Source organism: Phlebotomus argentipes, unplaced genomic scaffold (genome assembly GCF_947086385.1).
Source record: "Phlebotomus argentipes unplaced genomic scaffold, Phlebotomus argentipes genome assembly contig_15, whole genome shotgun sequence".
Taxonomy (NCBI): Eukaryota; Metazoa; Arthropoda; class Insecta; order Diptera; family Psychodidae; genus Phlebotomus; species Phlebotomus argentipes.
The window spans coordinates 14,583,368-14,604,448 of record NW_026776181.1 but is presented as its reverse complement, the minus strand read 5'-3'; the positions used below and the strand labels follow the sequence as shown (position 1 = coordinate 14,604,448).

The 21,081-nt window shown below is 45.6% G+C and overlaps 4 protein-coding genes across 7 annotated transcripts in view; 1 reads left to right on the top strand and 3 right to left on the bottom strand.

The window, feature by feature from the left end:
• Window positions 1-21,040, top strand: part of LOC132261971 (ras-related and estrogen-regulated growth inhibitor-like protein) — a 31,446-nt gene extending 10,406 nt beyond the window's left edge. The window contains exons 1-4 of one of the 2 annotated variants that reach the window (XM_059761053.1): window positions 12,852-13,700; window positions 19,266-19,402; window positions 19,481-19,663; window positions 19,946-21,040. In XM_059761053.1, the coding sequence (XP_059617036.1) occupies window positions 13,592-13,700; window positions 19,266-19,402; window positions 19,481-19,663; window positions 19,946-20,554 (1,038 nt within the window). In that variant the 5' untranslated portion in view covers window positions 12,852-13,591 and the 3' untranslated portion in view covers window positions 20,555-21,040. Of the gene's footprint in view, window positions 1-12,851; window positions 13,701-19,265; window positions 19,403-19,480; window positions 19,664-19,945 lie in introns of those variants that run through there. The other variant, XM_059761052.1, reaches the window with a different exon arrangement.
• On the bottom strand, window positions 3-6,337 carry LOC132263212 (uncharacterized). The gene is made up of 6 exons (XM_059762867.1): window positions 4,829-6,337; window positions 4,608-4,764; window positions 2,111-2,773; window positions 1,117-2,052; window positions 468-761; window positions 3-405 (listed from the first exon to the last, which is right to left on the bottom strand). Exons 1-6 carry the CDS (start codon window positions 4,960-4,962, stop codon window positions 148-150), a joined length of 2,442 nt encoding a protein of 813 aa, XP_059618850.1. The 5' UTR covers window positions 4,963-6,337; the 3' UTR covers window positions 3-147.
• Window positions 7,934-9,163, bottom strand: LOC132263215 (protein YIPF6). The gene is made up of 5 exons (XM_059762873.1): window positions 9,025-9,163; window positions 8,816-8,950; window positions 8,509-8,753; window positions 8,253-8,413; window positions 7,934-8,179 (listed from the first exon to the last, which is right to left on the bottom strand). Exons 1-5 carry the CDS (start codon window positions 9,040-9,042, stop codon window positions 8,061-8,063), a joined length of 678 nt encoding a protein of 225 aa, XP_059618856.1. The 5' UTR covers window positions 9,043-9,163; the 3' UTR covers window positions 7,934-8,060.
• On the bottom strand, window positions 9,247-11,562 carry LOC132263214 (uncharacterized). 3 transcript variants are annotated; one of them, XM_059762872.1, is made up of 3 exons: window positions 11,369-11,562; window positions 9,970-10,286; window positions 9,247-9,909 (listed from the first exon to the last, which is right to left on the bottom strand). In XM_059762872.1, exons 2-3 carry the CDS (start codon window positions 10,219-10,221, stop codon window positions 9,352-9,354), a joined length of 810 nt encoding a protein of 269 aa, XP_059618855.1. In that variant the 5' UTR covers window positions 10,222-10,286; window positions 11,369-11,562; the 3' UTR covers window positions 9,247-9,351. The 3 variants fall into 3 exon arrangements, with proteins under 3 accessions (XP_059618855.1, XP_059618852.1, XP_059618854.1); XM_059762869.1 differs by lacking the exon at window positions 11,369-11,562 and adding an exon at window positions 10,445-11,362; XM_059762871.1 differs by lacking the exon at window positions 11,369-11,562 and adding an exon at window positions 10,345-10,451.
• Window positions 21,041-21,081: the final 41 nt, after the last annotated feature.

Sequence of the window (21,081 nt, the reverse complement as noted above, 5' to 3'; positions counted from 1 at the left end):
CGTTGGTTGGTAAAAATGGCATTTTAATACACAAATAAGGTGTTTCTTTATAAAAATCATGATAACATGCGACTGATTGTAGTAAATCCCAAAGATAGAGTTGATTATACACCTCAGAGGACCCGGACGGCCCCCGGAGCCCCTTGGCTACTCGTGGTGCTCATCCGAGCTGCTCGTTTGAGTATTTGGCGACGACAGGTCGAAGCACATTTGCATCTTCAGTCCGTCTTTCCTGCGGCTCTTGTACGTGAGCGAGTTCGCGCGGGGCTTGCGCCGCATGAAGTGACGCTCCACCCACTTGAGCATCGTGAGCACGGAGTCCGTGGAGGGCAGGCGTCTCTGGGCTGATGTCTTCACGATGTGCGACGAGGTGACGCGGAAGGTCATCGCGATACCCTTGAGAGCCTGCAAGAGTCAGAGAGAGATTGGCGGATTTGCCGCGGCGAGAGGGCGAGAGGGAGTGTCACCTGCATGGCGTCCTCGTCGGTGGCGTCATCGCCGGCGTAGATGATCTTCATGCGCTCGGTCCAGTCCACGCCGAAGGCCGTCCTCAGGATGTAGATGGAGGCGCGGCCCTTGTTCCACTGCACGGGCGGCTTCGCCTCGAGGGCGCAATGGGCGTCGTGCGCGAGGAAGCCGAACTTCTTGATAATCTGTCGCGCCTTCTCCACCATCGTTGACCTCAGATCGACAGGAGTCTCACGATAGTGGAATGTCAAGAGGGCACCTTTGTTCTCCACCCAGGCACCATCTCCGCAAACCTACAAGACAAACAAGATCTCTAACACATGGACTTTCGAGTCCGCTTCATCGCTGCTATCTTTGCCGTCTCGCGATGTTTTGTCTGCGCGCCAACGACAATATCTCCAGCTTTATTTTCTCACTATCTCTAAAAAGAAAATTATGCAAATCTCGCGCGCGCTCGCGACATTCCTGAATATTCTGGATAGAAACTCGCTTCATCTTCTAGGACAACGACATTTTTCTGCCTCTGCCGACGTCAATGCTTATCAATGGCATTGGCGTGAACCCATCAGAAGGGCACTTCGAAAACATCCACTGATTGGATTTCCTTGTGTCCAAAGTCTCCCAAAGTGCAATTAAAGTCATACTCACGGAATCCTGGAGCTCCTTGAGCAGGAGGCTGACTTTGTCCTCAAATTCAATGGGCATCGGATGCACGAACTTGCTGCCATCGGGATGAATGATCTCCAGACCGTGACTGCCCGCGTAGGTGATGCCGTCGATGCCCACCATCTGCCGCACGTTGTCCACATTCCGGCCGGACACGATGGCGATGTGCACGTCCGAGTGATTGGACAGGCGCAGCAGGACGTTCTTGGTCTCGGGCGGCAGAATGGCGAGGTCGGGATGCGGCGCAATGGGCGCCAGAGTGCCGTCATAGTCGAGCAGGAGCGCCAGCTTGTGGTTGTAGCCGATGTAGTTGAGGAGGTACTCGTCGAAGTCATCAATGGACACAGGCTGCATTGAAGTGGTGCCGATGTCGTCCTCCTCCAAGGATCCCATCGCCTTCAGGAAGCACCTCATCCAGTGATTGACATCGTTCTCCATCTCTCGCCGCCTCAGGCGACTCATTCTCAGCTTGCGCTCGTCCTCGGGCATCGTCAGCGCCCTGTGGATCACCTCGGCGGCGTCATCGATCTCGTAGGGATTGCAGAGCAGCGCCTCGTGCATCATCTCGCCAGCGCCGGCGAACGGCGAGACGATCAGCACGCCCGGAGAGTCGTTGATCTGACACGCGACAAACTCCTTGGCCACGAGGTTCATGCCATCGCGCAGAGGCGTGACCAGAGCCACGGAAGCATCGCGATAGAAGGCAGCCAGCTCGTCCTGGCTCACGCATCCGTAGATGTACCGAATCGGCGACCAGTTGGCCGTGGTGAAGCGCCCATTTATCCTGCCCACCAACTGATCCATCTCCTCCTTCAGTTCCTGGTACTCCCGCACATCAGTGCGCGAGGGCACGGAGATTTGCAGGAGATTCACATTTCCCAGGTGCTCGGGATGCTTCTCCAGCAGGAGCTCGAATGCCTGCAAGTTAGTGGTTCGCGTGTAAAAGGGAATGGAATGAGGCGAGAGCGGATCTTACCTTTAGGCGATTCACCAGGCCTTTGGTGTAGTCCAGACGATCGACGCCCAGGATGATCTGCTGCTTGGTCTTGATCACGCGCTTGGCGCAGATGGACAACTCGACGAAGCGCTCAAAGGGAATCCCGATGGGCAGCGGACGGATCCTCACGGATCGCCCGCCGTGCTCCACCAGCAAGTTCTTCCTGTCCACGCGACAGCCCAGGCTGCGCTGGCAGCAGTCGACAAAGTTGAGACAGTAGTCGCGGATGTGGAAGCCGACCATGTCACAGCCCAGCATGCCCTGCAGGATCTCGTCCGACCACGGCAGCAGACGGAAGATGTCCCACGGCGGGAAGGGGATGTGGAGGAAGAAGGCCAGCTGGAAGGCGAGGCCCTTCTCCTCGGCCGCTTCGCGCACCCAATTGGCCGCCAGCATGAGATGGTAGTCGTGGATCCAGACAATCGGTGTCCCCGCATTCTCCCGGAGATTCTCGTGGCACCTCTCCAGGGCCTCGATGGTGCGCCGCGCGAACACCTTGTTCGTCTGCACGTAGCTGCGCCAGTGGTCCGAGCTGAAGATGGCCCTGCCCGGCATGGAGTGGAACAGGGGCCAGAAGGTGCCGTTGCAGCATCCGTTGTAGTAGGAATCGAAAATGAGCGGATCCATGTCCACGCAAACGACCTGCGAATTGTGTGGACATCTCAAGATCAGATCTGAGGTCTCTGGCTGTGCCCGCAAGATTTCCAGTATCTTGCGCACTTATATTTAGCCCACTTATTTACGTATTAACTCATTGTGCAAGATAATTATTTAACCGGCCAAAATGTGTGTCTAGTGCCGAGATAAGCGCCTCTGCCGTAATTCGCTCAGCACGTAGACTAAGTCCTAAGTATAATTACTCACAAGTAATATCTCTCTCTCTCTAAATATGTCATCGAACCTTGATTCAAACGACGCGTGGCAATTTTTTGCAAAACATTCCGGTCACAACTGGGAGAGCAAAAAAAAATTGGCACAAAGCACTCCTTATCCAGGCCATTATGCTCGAGAAAAGAAATAACAAGAGCAATTGGATGATAGTATTTTCCTAATTGAGTGTAAAAAGCGGAATCTACGTCACGCATGTATGATTTTTTTTCCCCATCTTCTCACATACTCAAATATTTACGTTCTGGAGAAAATTCAATTGAGATTTTGCCTACGTTGTGCGTACGAGAATTTTTTCCTCCCCTCCAGAGAGCTGAGAAAAGAAAGCCTGCAGTGACGCAATTTGGGGGGATGTGTTAATGAAAATACGCAGTGACTCATTGGCAATTCATTCTCATCAATGCACATTTTGGGCCTGAGACGCAAATTGGGCAGAGGAAGCTCTCAGAAGAGCGATCAACACTCATTAGGAGACACAATTCTCCAACTCCATGTGGACGGAGATAATCAATTTGGCATATAACGAACAAAATTGGCCGGCTAAATACAAGCGCAAATACAAAACGTCGCACTTCAATGTCACGGTTTCAGTTACCTCGACCAAGATATCGCACGATTGGGAAAATCTCTGGCCAAAATTAGCGTCAATTTTCGATGCCATTACTCGCGAATTAATCTCATGATTTCAGTAGCCCCCCAAAAAAAAAAAACAACCCGCTGATAAGTTATCAGGTGAGAGTGGAAAATTCTTAAGGGTTTTCTCAACTCCCGACAGACATCACGTTCGATTGTGGAATTGTTGTTTATTTCTCTAACATCCAAAGGCTCGCTTCTATTCAATGCTCTCCGCGTAATCTACTCAATGAACTCCCAAATTGTTGTGGTCACAAATAAAAGAGAGTTCAAAATACATAAATGTGTTATCAAATTCCTCTTAATGCGCTATAAATTCTGAGAATATTCTTCACGTGATAAAGCAGAGATAGTCCAGAAAGGAGAGAAGCACGACGAAAAAATAGAATTTTATCTTCTTTTTTCTAAAATTACATTTCTATTGTTGCTGGAATATTCCACATTCACCTTTCGCGCGCGCATGTGATGAAATTCTAGGTGAGAAAACACACCCTCTCGCGTCTCCCCTCGTCAAAGTGACCTTGAGCATAAGTTGCACATAGTGAAGGGTAGTTAAAAATAGATGCACTTAAAGGAGTGAAAAGTGTGGCAACAAGTCAATAGTGAGCGGAAAATATTGTTGAAACTATAACTTCATTATCAAGCAGAGGGATTAATTCTCGAGTGTGGGTAAATATTTAAAATTTTTCTTGTCTGTCTCAAAAAGCTCTTATCACTGCATTGACTGTCTAATATGCGATGCTCAGCAAACAAGAACTGTTATTGCCACAACACATTGAAAAGCCCCCTTTATCGTCCGCTGTGCGACCAGCAAAAACTACAAACGCAACGATGAGGGCGCGCGCGCGCACAGGAAAAGTATTGGGAAAATACAGCGGCAGATCACACGGCGTGATCGTGTGAGGATCTCGGCGATCACAGCGTGTGAGCGTGCACGGAAGCGACTTTCACTGACCTGGGAGGACTTCAGGCCGGCCGTTGGCGTGTGATCGTTGGGATCTGACTCTGGGATGACGAGATTCTCGTCCTTCGTGTGCATCCCGGACCATCCCACCCACAGTCCATTGCCGTTGATCACCACCGGACAGACGGCCGTCACGAGGCCGCCGGCGCTGCAAAGAAGATTCCTCAGCATCACGCGTTTACCGCCCAAAAAGAGACGAGAAAAATGCTCACCTTGCCTTCCGCTCGAGAGCTTTGGTTTCCGGATTGGTCTTTAGCACGAACGGCAATCGATTTGACACGACGATTAAACTGTTCTTCGTGGACGCCGTGTCCGTCACAAACACTTCTGGGCTCAACTCGGGCATCTCCCTTCCTGTCGTCAAATCTCTGTCTCAATCACCTTCACGGTGTATGCAAACGGGGCGCGCCGGAAAACGGGGTGGAAACACACAACGACGACACTTTGGCCACACACTTTTCCAATTGGAAATGCCGAATTAAAAAGAAGAGAAGAACAGAAATTGATGAAACTCTCCAGCAGTTCAGTAGTTCAGTAGTTCTTTTTTTTGCTATTATTTGCAATTTTTGGCTAAGAAAGCTTCCACTTTCGCACTGAGTTAATGTGCTCACAAAACAAGCCACCAAACAGAGACGAACGATCCACGCTGCGAGAAACAGAGATGTTAATTCGATGCCAGATGAAACACAACTGATTCACTTATTCAACTTAAGGACATTAAACGTTTTTCGAAAAATCATCACAAATAGCACCACGAATTACTGTATAATATACACAATATTATTATTATTATTACGAGAGTTATCTCTCCACCACTGAACGATTTCTGCCTTTTTTTGCCTGCCTCTCATCCACTTTCTGTGTCCCATTCGAACACTCTCAGAACGATGTGTGTTCACGTCGCTTAATTACACTCCAACAAATGCGAACACAGCGGTGAATTGTGGGGCTTTCGAGGGGGGAAAGCAGCGCCCGAGGGAATTTTCCATCTCTACTGTGCAATTGAGCACTTTTGAGGGCTCAAAATAAATACTTTACCGCTTCTTTTACTCAATTTCTTTATTGTCTGATCTTCAAAGTCTCTAAATATCTCCGAAGAAGGATATTTTGATCAAAAAGGAATGTTTTTTTTCTAAATAAATTTTCCATTTATAGCCATCTTATCGGGAGTTCTTTCATCATTCTTTTTTTTGTACTTGTCCAAAATCCAAATTGCATGTTGATAAAATAAAAATTTCGCAATCTAATCAGTGATTTGAATTAATTCCTTGTTTTGTCTGAGTGTCCAGAACTTCATGGGATGAGGAAATGCATAACTGACGATTTATTGATTGAATTCAACAGAGATAACGACCAGTGAATCAAAGTCCTTGCATTTATCAATCTTCTCCTGTTTCTCCCACTTTAATTCTTCAGCAAATATTGACGCAAGATTTAATTAAGTAACACTCGAAGCAATTCCGTGTCTTTTTGCGCCCGTTAATCTGCCACAGTAAACAACAATTACAGATCACTTGAGGTGATCATTTCCTCTGGCGATGCAGCCAATTCCATTTTGCGCACATGAAGCCAAAACTGCCCCAGAAGATTGTCCCCAAGGGCCCACAAAACCATCGTGCGATACTCAAAATCACACACAGAGAGAACACAAAGTGTCGGGGAGAAAGAGAGCGGGAAAAGTCCATGGGGTTATCGGAAGTGTTTCACTCTTAATTTTTCATCCGTTTTTTTATTCCTCCGCTCCGCTCGTGAATTGTTGAACAACAGAATTGGAGAGATCATCCTCTGGCGCTTTTCATTAAGAAATTGTCTCATAGTACATTTTATTACAAAGGGAGAGAGAGAGACGAGCGATTAGAGCAAAATCTTGTCAGCATTATTTGTGCATTCTATAACAAATTAAGCATTTGCTTTGTCCTTAGTAATTCGCCAAGATTCTTCTTTTAATCTCAGCAAAAATTGCATTGCATTTTGTCGCGCTCATGAATGACTGTGGCGATTGCTGAAGAGCCAATTGGCTTTCTCAATATATGGTTGTACAACAATTGCAAAGCCGAAAAAATCACTCAAGATAAACTGACAAATTAAGAAGTCGCTCCGGAATTTTCCGCCGTTTTTTTTTTATTTATCATTTCATCCCCGCCTCATGTTTACTCACGGTCTCTAATCAGCGTAAAATTTTCAGAGATTGTATGCACAACTCATTAAAATTGTTATTACATTCATTCGACTGTCGCAGATTTTTATTTTCACGGCTATTTTTGAATACTAATTCATACTAAGGCGCTATTTTTGCAAAGGATGCATTCCATTGCTAATGACTCGTCTGTCTATGTTGTGATCGACTAAATAGAAAACATTATTAAACAAATTATCTGATGCCAAGCTGTGATCTTCCGTAACCTCTAGAACTGATAATTCTCTCGAGAATGTGCTATTTTCCCTCCCTCGGAAGTAACAACAAAAACCGTGCAATTAGGGAAGAAGAGAGAAACCTTTCGAGACTGTTTTGGTGTCTCTGCACGCGACTGGTGCCTAACCTTCCACAACAACTTTAGCAATCGTCCCTCTGCCAATTGCATAACATCTCTGCCAAAACCCGTCCGCCGAAAATCATCCTCAATATCGGGCGTCAGCATAACAAAGAGCGTCGTGTGACCTCGAGGGGGAAATTCAAAGTGAAATTAAGTCACATGTTTGAACTTGAAAAAGCACCTGACAGTGTGCTTCGCCTTTCCGGCTCAGAGTGGCAAGCAGAAAGTAGTGGAGCGAGTCAAGAAGTTGGGGATTATCGCGACGAGTCCAAGTAAATATTGCAAAAGTGTGGAGAGAACGAGAAACAAACTGAACTGTTTGATTGTTTCGGGGGATCATCTGTGTGGCGCATGATCTGGGTGGCATTTCTGCTATGCCACAAAATGCAGCATATTTTCTTGTTTTTCTCACTTCTAATCCCCGCGCTCGCGTCGCGCGCTCTCACGCGGCGTTATCAGAGGTGAGCGCAGTGACTCTTCGATATAATTGCACGCCACCATTGCAGAAATGTGAGCCTTGATATTGTGCTTTACGCAATGAATTGAGCGCGCTTTGGCGCTCCAAAAATTTTCCACGCTGTACATTAATCAACGAGACTTAAATTCAATTACAGCGTGAGAATTTGACTAAAGCGTCACGATGTCTACAGATGATCAAGACACATTATCACGTTCTTCTTGCCATTCACACTCTATCACATTGTGTTAAATCTGCTCACAGGAATGCGTCCTTGTCCATTCTCAGGTTATTCGCAACATACTTTCCATGCAATTCCTGTTTCAGCTCCAGACTGTATAATTAACTCTTTAGTGACGCTTTAACGATGCAGACTGTCTGGATTTCGGCGATAGGACGCACAATTGATTGACATCTCACATGGAGTGGTTTATTTGAATACACTCTAATCACTTACATATTGGAATCGGATATCACGAGCCACGAGATAATGAAGTAGAAGAGGAATATCGGATAGACGGCCAATGGCTTGCGGTTGGCCGGCTGACTGTCGCCGAGGAATATGAATGATGCTGCGGGAGAGACAATGGATGCGTTAGTGCTGACGGTGGAAACTGTAGTGGCAAATTGCCTCTAATAAATTACCATAAGTGGCCCACACGAAGCCACCAATTGTCGTCAGTAGCCTGATAAAGAATAGCAATTTCGTTTGGACGGCGGCAAGGAGAATCACTTGGCAAACGATAAGTGACACGGCGACAGGTGTGAGGCAGTAGCCCAAGACGCAGACTGACTGGAAGAAGGAGCTGCAAAAGGTATAAATACCAAGTCAGCCGGAACTTGCTCACACGAACGATTATATCCAGTTCCCTAGGATCGTGGGAATTCCTTGCAAACTCACATGTTTCCGCCCAGCAATTTGGAATTTAGCGTGACGATCATCGCGCCAATCCAGACGATCACAAAAACCTGTGCAAATTCCGGTCCGCCTTCTGTCTCGCTGTCCGCCGAGCCGTGCAGGATTGTGGCCATGAATGTGCAGAGGACCAGCGGTCCCCACAAGTCCCAGTCTCTCAGCAGAGTCGCCTTCTCTTTGGGATACAGCACATGAAAGAACTTCACGCCGACTGCCCGAATGTCGCGCAGCTGCAAAAAGACAAGGGAATGTCAGCTTCGCAGCCTCTTCCTCGCCTCTCGTCTCATCTCACTATTGTGTCTTTTATGGGCTCATCCAGTGTGTCAAAGTCCGGAGGCCCGGCCTTTGAAGTGCTCCCAGACGTTCGCTTGTTTGCTGGAATTGTCATCTCGCCCTCCACATCCACGCCCGGAACATCGTCGAACATCTGCAATTATCCGCACAGGGAATGGCAAAATTTTGATGACAATCGCAAATAAAGGGTGTTAGAGTGCCACCCACCTCCAGTTTTGTGTCCATTTTGCGCCAATTTCAGCTATTTTCGAGGAAAATGCAACAACTTTTCAGGGAAAAATGCCACAAAAACAAATAAATGTCATTCACTGACTGTCATTGCGCCGCCCGAGGAGTCATCTAGTGACTGGGAAGTGAGGTAGAGATTTGAAGGCAATCTACAGTTACAGGCAGAAGAATCAGTACATTGAACACAGTAATATTTATTCGTATAAAAATCACATTTACTTGCAAAAATTTGATCTATCATATGAACCCCCATTAAATGCAGAATTTTATTCGATTGCTTTGGCGCAAATCCTGGCGAAAATTGATTCACTTGTGCGCCAGCCACTTGAGGAGTTTTCCCACGGCGAACGGCGAGTCTAGCCTGTAGTCAGCGTACGTTTGGATCTGGTCGTCGTCCGAGATCCTGAAGCTCTTGCCCTGGCCCTTGAGCACCATCATGGCATCCTCATCGGTGGTGTCGTCGCCGGCGAAGAACACCTTCGCTTTGCTGGCCCAGTCGTTGCCGAACTTGTTCTGCAGGATGTACAGAGCTGCCTTGCCCTTGTTCCACTCAACCGGCGGCTTGGCCTCGATGGCCATGTGAGCCTGATTCGCCCGGAAGCCGAAACTCTCCACGGTCTTTCGCACGTCCTCCTTCAGGGCGCCGTGCAGATTGGCAGGAACGTTGCGATAGTGGAATGTGAGAGAAGCCTTCTTGTTTTCCACCCACGCGCCATCACTCGTGAACTTCTCATTGAGAGTGTTGACCATTGTGGTGTAGTTGGCCTGGAGATCCTCGGGAATGGGATAGTTGAATCTCGAGCCGTCCGGATAGAGGATTTCCAGGCCGTGATTACCCGCGAACGTCACATTGTCGATGCTGACCTGGAAAACACTTTGCTCATTGAAGTGATTGCAATGATTATTGCTTCATCTGTTACTCACTTTCGTGCGCACATCGTCAACACCGCGACCAGAGATAACAGCCACAAACACATCTTTCCGATTCACGAGATCTCTGAGATGCTCTTCGGTTTCCTGAGGAATTTTTGTGTCGTTCGGATGGGCAGCGATTGGCGCCAGAGTTCCGTCGTAGTCCAGAAGAACGGTCAAAGTCTTCTGGCTGGATGCAAACTCGCTGAGGGTTTTGTTGAAGTCCTCGTCATTGCGGAGTGTTATCAGATTTCCCACAGGCATTGTTTCCGGACGCTCGAGTTCACCTTGGACAGAAGAGAGAACCAGCAGGAAGAGCAGAAGAAGTTCTGGAACAAAACACTCGAATTAGTTGAGATTGAGAGCTTCTTTGCCTTTGCTGTGCACTTGTCTTTCGTGACTGCATTTTTCCGAATGAGCGAATGAATGAGCAGCGAAATTCCACTGGCTTTCATTAATTTCGTTGACTATAAATTTATCAGCTGACCTTTCACCGATCGTGGCGATGGAAAAGTTTTGTCAAAGAACATCGTAAGAGCCGACTGATAAGCGTTGTTGTGCAATAAAATAAGCGGTCCGAAGAGGAATTCTCGCCTTGTCCTTGTGTATCAACTCTTGCTATTTTCGCGGAATCGATGCCATTATGCAGATTGGCGCTCAAAATCCAGTTTGAGTTAATTCACATGGAACGCTTGAGGACGCACCGCGATGCTTTGTGACATGTGGGGGTGACATGGGGGAGCTTCCAAGCGCCCACGACGCATTAACGCGTCCTGTAGGTAGCGCCGATCACGTCAAGTGTTATAAATATGCGAGAAACTTTCCAGGGGTGGTTAAGTAATCAGTTGCACGACACAGTAGAAATCAGTGCACAGAGAGTGTACTTAAAAAGGCACTACTTGCCTTCCCTTCGCTTGGATCCGAAATATTTTTGGCGCCAATATGCTTATTCCGGGTGAAATTTCTCACCACAAATCCATACGTCACTATGCAAAATCACGACAATAGAAGACCTTAAAGCGCCCACCGACAATTTCAATGGAGTCTCACGAAAACACTATAGGAAATTTCTTGAACATTCCATTGAACGCAATTGCCACGGTTGAATGGAAATTTGCAGAATTTTCCAGAGATCAATTCTGCGTGCCTTGAACTTGGCCCAAATCCGATGTGGCGTTTCTCGTATTTGTAGATGGGAAAGCGATGTGTTCCGCTTTGTGGGAGAGGCAAAAATATTCTTGTGTACGTCAAGTGTAAATAATCTTATCAGATAGTAATGCGCGCAGTGGGAAAAGAAATGAAGCGTTATTTGCGGTTCAAATCGACACTTGCAGCTCAAGTGCAAAGAGAAAAGTTCAGCTGATATGCTCAACATTGAGCGGTTTGTTGCTCGAGGGTGTGGAAAATTCACCTTTTACGCAATAAAATTACACTTTAGTCCACAGCACGATTTCTCACAGGCCACAGGAAAAACACAGAGAGAGAGATGAGGAAAAGCGCGGGAAATGCAAGGTCTCTTCCTGGCCTTTCAACGACACCGTCGCTTGTCTGAGCGGTTGTTATCGCGTCCGAGAGTGAGAGACGAATAGTTTTCTGAACACAAGTTACTAATCACTTTATATACGATTGTGACACGCTTTGTGTAATCCATTTCTCAATCTCTCTTCCCAAAATGCTGTCCCTCTCATTCCCACACACATCTTTCCTCTCACGGGCGCTCAAAGTTGCTTCTCTGTGTGTTTGTCTCTGCACAAATAATTGTGTTAAATCAAAAGGCGAATGTAAATATAGAACGTCATCATTCTGTAATGATGAGCATCCAGGCGAGAGTGCCTGACGAGAGCAGCCACAGAATCATGAGACATTGGGCTGAGAGGCAAATTTGCCATTGTCCCAATGCGTATTGTCGCAGTGCCTCTGCAACGCAGTTATGAGCACGACGAGGAGAGCGTTTTATTGAGGAAAAGGAAGTGCGGAAATGCCATGAAATCTGTCTAACGACAGCACAAGAATGCAATAACGAACATTCCGGTGAGGCGGGAAAACTTAAATTAACTACATTTTTTCCCACCCACAATGCCTGTCGATCAGGCCATCTCCATGATCCTTATCATTGCCATCGTGGGTGTGAGATGCTCGCCTGCTTCTGGCAAATATTGCGAAGATGAATCTTAAGTGTGTCAATTATAACGGCAGCGCCTTCCAATGGGCAGAAATAAGGTCAGGGTAAATTGTGTAGTGAAAATAATAAGTTAGGGAAGTAAATTGACGTGGTCTGAACTGAGTGTCTCTGCAGGTAGAATTTAATTTAATGAATTTCTTGCCTCATTTTCCAAATGACGACACAAAAGTGCACAAAATCATTCAACTATTAAAGTAGAATTGAACTTAGATTGTGTGCAAAGGTCAATGGAAGAAATATTTCTGTTAAAATGAACCACAAAGACATTGCGTGTCGCAGTGAATTCTGATCAATCGCAACGATCGGAACTCAATTTAATGGTGTTTAAGCTTGGGATAAATTAAATAAATAACTCTTAATTTCCTCAAAGATTGCCAGACACGTGTGGAGGAGGAAAAAAAAAACTGTCAATAGTGTGTGCGGGGAAAATGTGTGGAGTAAAACATCACAGAAGGTATGGCGCGAGAGCTTCACATGGTTTTCCCACACAGACTCTCCATCTGCGCCAGTCGTCTCCACGCAAAAGAAATCTCCACTCAAAGTGCTTTATATGCTGTGGCGCGTAGAATTTTCCCAACAGTTGGTCGCTGGCAACTGGGAAAATCACTCGAGGAAGCTCTCATTGACAATACCTGTCCTCCAACGAAAGTTATTGTGATTTTGAGTGAGCGTGGAAAAGACGTTTTCACGGTTCAGAGAAATATCTCTGAGACAGAGAGAGAACAACGAATTTATCAGTGAACAGAAATACATTTCATCTCTGTACAAATTGCCTTCTGTTCGCCAATTGACTTTGAAAAGTGTATTTAGTGCAGAGGAAAAAATCGCATGAGTGTGATTATGTATTTAAAATATTGCGTCAAGACAGACTCTGTTTGGATGTGATTTTAATTATAAATAAAAAGAAAAATTGAAGAAATAGCGTATAAATAACAGGGAATCTCTCGCTTGAGAGTGTGAGAAGACTTTGTGTGGCACAGAAAAGCGAAATGTTGAGTGATGTCATTAAAAACAGTCTCATTGCAAAAGAGAGGGAAAATGTGAAAATTTTCTTAAGAATTTCACAATAACAATGCCACAGAGCAGATGAAATGTGCGGCATTGGAAAACAGGTGGAAAATCACAAAGTTCTCAGGGGATGAAGACTCTTTCTCTCTCTCTTCTGCCCTTTGCATACGCGAAATTTCAACCCCAAAGGAGAGATTCTACAGCTTCACAATTAGGAATATAAGAAAAGAAAATTCATACAACAGTCAAATCACCCACACCGCGCTCAGCCAAAGTTAGCTGCCGAGTGAAACAATTCTGAGCCAGAAATAATTTCCTAAATACGTCGAGACAGTGTTTTAATTATAAACGCATTGAGACATTTATGTATATTGTATTAAATATTTCTCCATTGAGTGACACAGTGGATCAGTGTCGAAGATCTATAACGTCGGAGTTGTGAAAATGATGAGCACTTCACCAAAGTCCTCACTCGCGAAACTTGGATTGCACTCCAACAAGAGCAAGTCCTTCAAAGTCCTCATTATTGGCCACAGTGGAGTCGGGAAGACAGGTAAACTGCCTCCAAATGCATCAACATTCGTTAATTTCCCTGGGAAAATTGAAATATCGAGTGTTGCGTGAAAACTTCTGTGCCACATCCTGAATATCTCAGTGAAATATTCAAATAGTTTCATGAAAACTAATCTCCATCGAGTGTTGGGTGTGTTCATGAACACAATCCGTAAATGAGAGCACTATATTTGCATTTGATATTAAAGTGCTTTCGTTTCGTCTCTCACTTTCATATCAAATCATATACTGACTCTCATTGTGAGGAGGAAATGTTAATTTCCTCTGCATTCCTATGAAAACTCGTCTGCTTATAATTTGAATGCACTTAAACCACACAAACTCATCAGAGTATCCCTCTCAAAACTATGTTGAATCACCGACGTTTCGCAGGAAAATACTGAACACACATAAAATTCATTAAATATTATGTCTTATAAGAGTCCCAAGAGCTGCAAAATGTATTAAAGAAAGCAAATACAGCTTCTGTGCTGCTCAATGTCATGTGATTTCAGGTGGTGTCGATGTAGTTTGCGGTTTCCACGTATGACGAACAATGCGCAGTTCAAATTTCATTCCGTGTCTCTCAATTAAATTTCTGTTTGATTTGAAAATACCTTTTTTTTTGTTACTCCACCTCGTCCGCGCGCCACGGCAAATACAGGTTGATTGCTGTAATTTCGAATTAAGGACAATGCGCGGGAGGGCGAGAAAGAGGTGATAAGATAGAATTCAATAACGTGGGAAATGTCGCATTTGCTCCTGACTCACGAATGAGGGAAATGTTCTGGGAATCGCGATAAAATTCACTCTCCACGCCGCCCCTAAACAATCAACCCGCAGTATTGCTGTAAACACGATGGATGATCCAATGTCTGGTCAACAGAAGCGACACTGGCGTAATCTTGATGGAAGACTGTCTGCCCGAATTCTTGCTAGATTTGCAAAATGATAAAATGAGAATCACAGTGATGGATTTACGAATGGCAGAATAATCACAAGAATGTCCTCGCAATTCCTGCAAATGTTTACCGACTGGCGAATTTGGCCTTCGCACTTTGCCGTTAAGGAAGAAAACTATATTTATTAATGAGAGCATTGCATATAATTAAGATAACTCATTTCTTGTATCTTCTGCTTAAGCTTCTCCACGCGCAATGCTTGCAAATTGCCATGAAGTTAATCCCTTTGTTGGGAATCAACCAACTCTGAATGTCTCAAACCTTCCCTCAATGGCTTTTCTTAATGTTGCTTGACTGTTCACCCTTAAAATTAACTTCCGGAAGCAACTGCGCTCCATATCTTTTCAATAAAGCTACACCCCAAACTTCCTCGCAAAATTGTAATCACTCGACCGAGTGTTTCAGCTGCTATCTCGTGTCTTTCTGCAATATAATTTTTATAGTATTTGACATGTCATAAAAATGACTCCTCCAACACTTCCGTATCGCCAATAAATGCCACCCAGCAATGCGGATCGTGACATCCTACTGAGGAAACTAATGAAAAATTCAGAGACACTGATTCTAGAACGTGCTAAATAGGGAATACACTGTGTAAATTTCCATAAAACAATTACATCTCGCCATGAGTGATCTCTGCAGAGGGATTAGGTTACTCTCCGCAAACTCTCGAGGATTGGGTGGATTTAATGATGCTTGAAGGGTTGATTTACCTCGCCGTGCTTTTTCCTGAACCCAAATCGGGGCCCCCTAATGGGACTTAATCGGCCACACACACTTCTGTTTCATTGCCTGAGACAATTTGAGGTGTATTGCCTAAATCAACACGAGAGGAATCCTCCCAGCCGGAGAAGAAAAACACACCACCCACCCAGAAGGTGTCTCTGGACAGGGAGAGAAATGACGCGAAAAAGGTCTGAATAGGGATGTTATTCACACTTTCAGGCCTTTGGCCTAGTCATGATAGTGAAATTGAAAAAAAAGAGATTTTCCTACAAATATTTGGATTTGATACAGAAAAGGACAGATTTTGCTGGAAGCAAAGGGAGAAATCAGATAAAGTGATAAGTCATGAAGAGGAACTTTAAAGTTGGAGGCATTTTGGGTCAGAGATTGAATTTTCATTGCACCGAAAAAGTTTATTTACATCCCTTTAATACGCATTTACGCATTCAATTCTCAGAAGTACATAAAGCTTTCAGTAATACTGTTGAATTGAGTGATTAATAACTTAAAGCAGAATTTGAAGCATGACTTTAAGAAATAGGCATAATTTATAGATTTTTGCCAAGCAGTTCTGTGTGAAATCGTTTCGCCAATGTGGCCAAAAGATATTCCGACGATGTCGCAAAGTCAGTGTGCAATTTGGATTCCCAGAATGTCTCTGGCGTGGTCCAACACAAGGCCTGTGTGACAAGTGGTTCGACCGACACGTCTTGAGAATCACTCAGGTCTGATCCAAGCACGCCATTCGCCTCTGCCAGCGGAGTGGGGCTCGTCTGCCTCTGTATTGAATGTCCGGAAATGATGTTGAATGCGAATGGTAAACAAAATGACAAATGGGGGTTACTTCCAGTCACGGCTTTCAGGGTGAGAGAAAGGTTTGCTCGCCGCCTTCGGTTTTTTGGCGCGGAAAAGAGGTGAAGCGAAGACGCCCCCGTTCTTCCATAAGTTATCGGACAGGGGTTGATTGAAGTCTTCTCACTCTTTTAGGTCATTCACCCACTTTCACGCTGGAAATGTGCGAAATAGACGCTCAAAGGGAATTATATTGGGGGTAAATAGAGGAGGAATAGCAGAGTGAAAGAGCAAATTTACCAGCAAGTCTGTGTCAATGCGAAATTCACACGGCGCTTCATATTATTTTTTGTTTACCTGGCGCCCAAAATGATGGAACTGACATTTTGTCAGGTGGTGTGGGGAATTGTCGCTGAATAAACTCACACCCACTGGTGTTGGAGGCAACAATTGAGCCTCTGGATGGGGGGGAGGAAACTAATCTCAACGGGGGTGTTGTGGCTGAGAAATGGCGTCGTTAAATGATGGAAAAGCGAAAGACCATCTCTAATCGCTTCATTTAATTTTTACCCTTGACAATTTCAATTTTGAGGGAAGCGCGTGTAAAATCTTTGAGGAAACCTTTACGCAGTCGATTCAATTAGCAAACACGGTGCGAAAGGGTAAATTCAATCAAATATATAAATTTACTCGTGCACCAAAAGCAATTGAGGTGATTTTTCATCATGGCAACAGAAGATTTGAGTTAATTACGAAGGAAAAAAGGAGAGATTTGAGCTTTTTTGTGATGTTGTTTTTCCCAGATTCGTCGATTGTAAACTCAAAGCGCCCAAGAGCTCAACATTATTTTCCACTTTACGCGAAAGAAGGTGTTACTTCTGCATGTAATTAGCTATTGATTTGGGTTGACTGGGGAGTCAAGTCTGCGTCTTAATGACTTGATAATTTTGATGTGGCCCGACGATGGCTGCTGAAGTGGAAGTTACGAGCGAAGGGTGGCTTTTTGTCGCCCTAATCTCGCTTTCGGCAAATCATTCACCTCTTGGTTGGTGCACACAAAGTGTGCGTGGTAGGAAAAAGCTGCAGCATTAACAATAAATACGTCTCTAGGAAAATTTATCCGCTGTTCGTGTGCAGACGTGGAGGAAAAAGTCCTAAACCTTTCTTCCCACACCGGAATCTCAAAGTTATGATTGACGAGATCTTTTTGCGTGTCTCGCATTCTCTTTCTCTCTCTCTTTGGCTGCTTTAATCTCCAAATCAACAGGTAGTAGGAGTGCTCCCACGGCGTCTCGACGATATGAGGGGAAAGATAATAACATAAAGTAGGGTGCGGAGGGTAAATCTGGGGTGGAAGTAAATCTTGATTCGATTTTTTTTGCGCTCTCCCTTCTGTCTATATTTTTCCCCATTTCCCTTATCACCTTCTCATGGGTTTCTCAGTGATTTCGAGTGATTGGGTGACATCAATTTCATGGCACAAATACTTCTGATTGCGTCTCCTTCGCCACTTTTCTTTTTCAATGATGATTCCGAGACGCAATTAATACCATCTTTCGCCCAGGTCAAACATCCCTCTCGAGGGTCGTCGTGATGAAGACGTGGCCGTGCGGGTAGCCTGAGTTGGCCGAGATGTCCTAATCAATTACAATTACGTGTCATAGCGCATTGTCACGAGCAGTTATGCGGCAAAGTTATGCTGACAACATTACGCTAACGATCCCAATTGGCCATAAATGAAGTGCTTTGTGTTATCTACGACCAATTTCCCAAAGTCGATACGATCTTTCACATGAGTTCTTCTCCCTTTTCTGCATGGCATCTGGATTTACTCACGCTGTCGTGCCATTGAAGTCCGGCACGTGGTGGATTTTGGAGGGAAAACGCACGACGTGGGTCGCTTTTACGCACAAAATACCCTTAAATGACTCGAAAATCATTCTGCTCATTCAGACACAATTGATTGTAGCGTATTCCCACCCTCTTTTGTGGCGTGTATTTCGCGGAATTTGAAATGATATATCGCCCAAAGGCGGAAGAGTTGGGGGTGAAATGATAAAAAATGAGTTAGATATCATCTTTTTCTCACACACACGTAACACCGCATTGTGAACAAGTGGGGAAAAATATGTATGTAATGAACGTTTATGATGGCGTGGCACTCGAGGGAAACTTTTTCAATAAAGGGAGAAGATTCTCAGCGGTGCCGCATGAACTAATAATTTTCACAACATTCCAAGATTCACCGTTTTTTTTCTGCTCGCCCTCTCTTGAATTCATGCTTCAATGAAAGCCAGAGAAGAACGTCTTGGGCTGGGGATAAGGAAGAATAATGTGCCCAAGCACACAAAAGGTGGAAAGAAGAAAAACGGTGCCCACCTTCGGCGTCTCGCAGCTCAGAAATCACGGCAGACGTGCAGGATTCTCAAGTTTACGGGGAGCGTTTTTATGCGCTTAATTTACCCTCTGGCACAGGGTTTTAATGTAACCCTCGCACGGGGCTGATGAAGTGGCAATGAAGTGGAGAAGACACGGGTCAAATGGATTGAGTCATCCAGTAACACACCTACAAGTGCAATAAAATTTTAATTAAGTATTTACTGTAATTTGAGCAATTAATTCTCGACTATTCACTCGTTCGGACATTCTTTCTCGCAATGGAAATGTGAGTGCCACAGGGCGGATTTCTTCTTCCCCGAAAATTGCTCTTCAATGGAAGTAATCACATTTTTCCGAATGACTTACTATTACGAGAGACTTTTGCCCCCCTCAAAGATAATGCTTACGAGGGATTGCCTCTGGAGAGTGTCAGCATGGTATACATAGTTAAAAAGGGGATGCGAAAGCAGTGCTCAGACATAGAAATATGCGTGGAGTTATGTAAAAATTTATGGGTCTCGAGTGGGTGGGAAATCGAACCCATTTTCATCCCTTTTGCCGCACTGACATGCTTTCGAGTGTGTGTGTGGCTCTCGTAAAAGGAGGCCTCCAATTTCGTGTCAAATTCATGATGATTCGTCACTTCTTGTACACTGAAATTCCTGAGCCGTTTTTTTCTTTCTCGACACCCCGAAATCTGCGAACAGCCATGGTGGTGAGGTTCATCACGAAGAGATTCATCGGCAGCTACGACAGCAGTGACGAGAAGATTTACTCCTATACAACTGTGATTGATAATGAAATTGTCGCCTTCGACATTGCAGACCGACCGGGACACTTCAATGTAAGACTTTCGCTTTCATTGAGCTGGTTTTCATATGATTTTGTTGCGAGATTGGTCAATAAGGATTTGTCTTTGCAGACGACAGACTTGGACAAGTACAAGAGCGCAGAGCGAAAGGCTCTGGACTTGGAGACGCAGTGCAGATGGGCAGACGCCTTCATCCTTGTCTACTCTGTCACGGACAAGTGCAGCTTCGATGAGTGCAATCGCCTCAAATTTCTCATAAATTACAACAAGAGGCGACGCAAACTCACAAACAAGGTAATAAGGACGAGGCGTCGCGTGATTGATTCGATTCCTTTCCCACCCAATGCCAATGTCGATGATGATATTACAACAAAGAGACGCAATCCTTCATCATCGTGCGCCTCGTGAGAAATAATTGACGGTGACAGTGGGTATCTGGTGCCACTCCTGGGGAGACGAGGACAGACTGCTTGGCAGGGACAAATTGCGCGCATTTTTCACCATTAAGCGACTGACAAAAATAAAATATGAAACCACTCCTGCAGAAGGATCTCACACTCAATTCTCTTTTGCCAGGAGAGTCTGCTGGACGTGCCTGTGATTCTGGTGGGGAACAAGAACGACCAGTGGGGCGATCGCATGGTGTCCAACGAGGAGGGCTACCGGCGCTCCAAGGAGATCAGCTGCGTGTGCTTCCACGAGATCTCAGCCCGCGAGAGCGCCGATCAGGTCATGGCGGTCTTCCGCGACGCCACGCGCTACTGGCGCGTCCTCAGCAAGTCGCCCAAGCTGAAGCGCTCCACGAGCGAGACCGCCAGCGAACTGGTCGTGAGTCCAGACACCCTAACTCCCTGCCTGCTGCCCAATGACGGCACCTGCACGCCCACCGCCACGACGCCGACGGTGAAGAGTGAGAAGCGAATGTCGATGCTCTTCTTCGGTCGCCTCTGGGCCGAGAGCAGCCCCGATGAGAACGAGGAGCTGCAGTCCCAAGAGGCTGACACGAAGCAGAACGGCCCATTCCGGGAGCGCGCCTCCACCGACGGCACCCTCCTCTCGCGCCCCCGCCGATGGCGCTTCCCACCGCCCACGACCTCCGGAAGCGGTTCCTTGACCCCACATGCACGCAGCGAGCGCCGCATGAGCATCTCGCTGCGTGGCACGAACACCAATTCCAGTTATTAATCCCAGCAGAGAGCATAGACATGTTCACCACCCCACATTTCTAGGGGGGGAATTCTTGAGCCGCTTGAGGGTTGATTTGAAGAGCCTTTCACTGAAAAGTGAACGCCGTAAATTCTGATGGTCACTAAATGAACTCAAGGAAGTATTATAACTACTGTTAAGACAACACTTATCCCAGAATAGTGAGTAACTTTTATTTTGACCGTTTGAGTACAATTTGAAGGAGTGTTTTTTGTGGGTGACTTCAAGTGAGCAGAGTGCATTTGCTGTGACGCATATGCTCTGTGACAATTTCCATCGCGTTTTCACTCGCTTGTATGAATAAATCAAACTAAAGGGGAAAAGATAAGCTTATTATCACTATGGATACATAACATATTTCTACTGTAATTCCCGTGTTCATGGATATAAGAAGGATGTTGAGTGTTTTGATGTTGAGAGGAAGAGTATTAGTAAAATATATATATTTTGTCTGTTGACACTGTAGCAAAATTTTGCGCCACATTTCTAGTCGAGACAGACACCCA